General features: G+C 57.3%; 1 protein-coding gene across 2 annotated transcripts in view; it reads right to left on the bottom strand.

Moving 5' to 3' along the window:
• SALL2 (spalt like transcription factor 2) overlaps positions 1-1,623 on the bottom strand; it is an 8,210-nt gene that overhangs the window by 4,712 nt on the left and 1,875 nt on the right. Inside the window, exon 1 of one of the 2 annotated variants that reach the window (XM_026056348.1) lies at positions 1,081-1,617. The exons of the other annotated variant lie outside the window; for it this stretch is intronic. Coding sequence (XP_025912133.1) covers positions 1,081-1,138 — 58 coding nt within the window. The 5' untranslated portion in view covers positions 1,139-1,617. Of the gene's footprint in view, positions 1-1,080; positions 1,618-1,623 lie in introns of those variants that run through there. 2 annotated transcript variants of the gene reach the window in all.

Genomic DNA, 1,623 nt, shown 5'->3' with positions numbered 1-1,623 from the left:
AGTGATGCAATTGGGGGAGGACCCCAAGTCTTAATACAATGGGGGGGGTCCCTGTGCTATGATGCAATTGTGGGGGGGACCCCAAGTCTTAATACAATGGGGGGGTCCCCAAGCCGTGATGCACAAAGTGATCCCTTCGGGGTGCACGGCTACAAAGACACCGAGCCGCGATGCAAAGGGGGGGTGAAACCAAGGCTGCGGCGCAAGGGGGCCGGGGAGAAAGGCCAAGGAGCTGGGGCAGAGGGGGCCCGAAAAGCCACGTCTGCCCCCCCCCCCCCCCCCGTGTGCGAGGGTGGATGCTGCACGTGAGCGCAATGCACGGATACTGCGTGCAGGCGCTGCTCACGGATGTTGCACGCAAGCGCTGTGCGTAGATGCTGCGTGCAAGCGTTGCATGTGGATATTGCAGGTGGATACTGCACGCAAGCGTCGCATGCAGATATTGCATGCGGATATTGCACGCAAGCACCACACGCAGACGCTGCACACAAGCGTTGCACACAGATATCATACGCCACCAGTGCACGCAGACACTGCATGTGACTTTTGCACGCAGACATTGCACGCAAGCATTGCATGCAGGCGCTGCATGCAAGAGTCACGCAGATATTGCGCATGAATGCTGCATGCAAGCGTTGCACGAGGATATTGCGCACAGATATTGCGCACAGATCCTGTATGCAAGCGTCGTATGCAGATATTGCACGCAAGCATTGCACACAGGTGCTGCATGCAAGCGTTGCACATGGATACTGCGCACAAATCCTGCATGCAAGCATTGCACGCAGATAYTGCACCGGGGCAGGGCCCCTCTCCCTGAGGGGGGGCCACTTTGCCCTGGGGAGGGCGGTCGGTTTTGGGTCAAAACAGGGGAACCCCCCCCCCAGCAAAGGGGGGCACCGCGAAGTTCACAACCCACCCCCGGGCCGGGGGGGGCAGGGGGGGAAACGCCGCCTTTGCAAAAGTTAAGATGGGGAAAAAAACAGTGCAACCCCCGCCCCCCCCCCAAATCCTGCAAGTTTCCCCCTCCCAATTGCCCCTTCATCCTCCCCCTCCTCTTCCTCGAGGGGGGGCACCCACCGTGCTCGGCGGCCAGGGAGACGAGCTGCTGCGGCCGGCGCTGCTTGCGGCGCGGCATCCCCGCACGGGGGGACGCCCCTGTCCCCCCCGTTCCCCCCCGCGTCCGTCCGTCCGGCGGTGGCGCACTTCCCCCCCTTTTATTTTTCTTTTTTCCCCTCAAAAAAAGAAAAAAAAAGTCCTAATCTTGCTGCACTTTCTTTTTTTTTGCTCCTCTTTTGTGCACACTCAGGGTGGGCAAAAAGTCTTTAACCCCTTCCCGCCCGGCTTGGGGGGTTGGGGGGGGGGAACACCCCGCGCTGGGGCAAAACTTGAGCATTTTGGTGCAAAAAAAAAGCAAAAGCAAAACCCCCCCCAAAACAAAAAAAAGTGCAACCTAACCTGTTGCATTTTAGGTGCAAAAAAGGGGAAATAAATAAATAAATAGAAGCAACCTGCTGCGCCCACACCTGATACAAGTTGTTTTTTTTTAACTATTTTTGGGGACTTATTTTGCAAATCGCTTTTGCGCCAGGAGGCTTTTTTTTCAGGGAGGGGGTGCAAATG

This window comes from Apteryx rowi, unplaced genomic scaffold (genome assembly GCF_003343035.1).
Source record: "Apteryx rowi isolate R43461 unplaced genomic scaffold, aptRow1 scaffold_1309, whole genome shotgun sequence".
NCBI lineage: Eukaryota > Metazoa > Chordata > Aves > Apterygiformes > Apterygidae > Apteryx > Apteryx rowi.
Note: the sequence above shows the minus strand (reverse complement) of the source record. Positions and strands in the feature narration are given on the sequence as shown.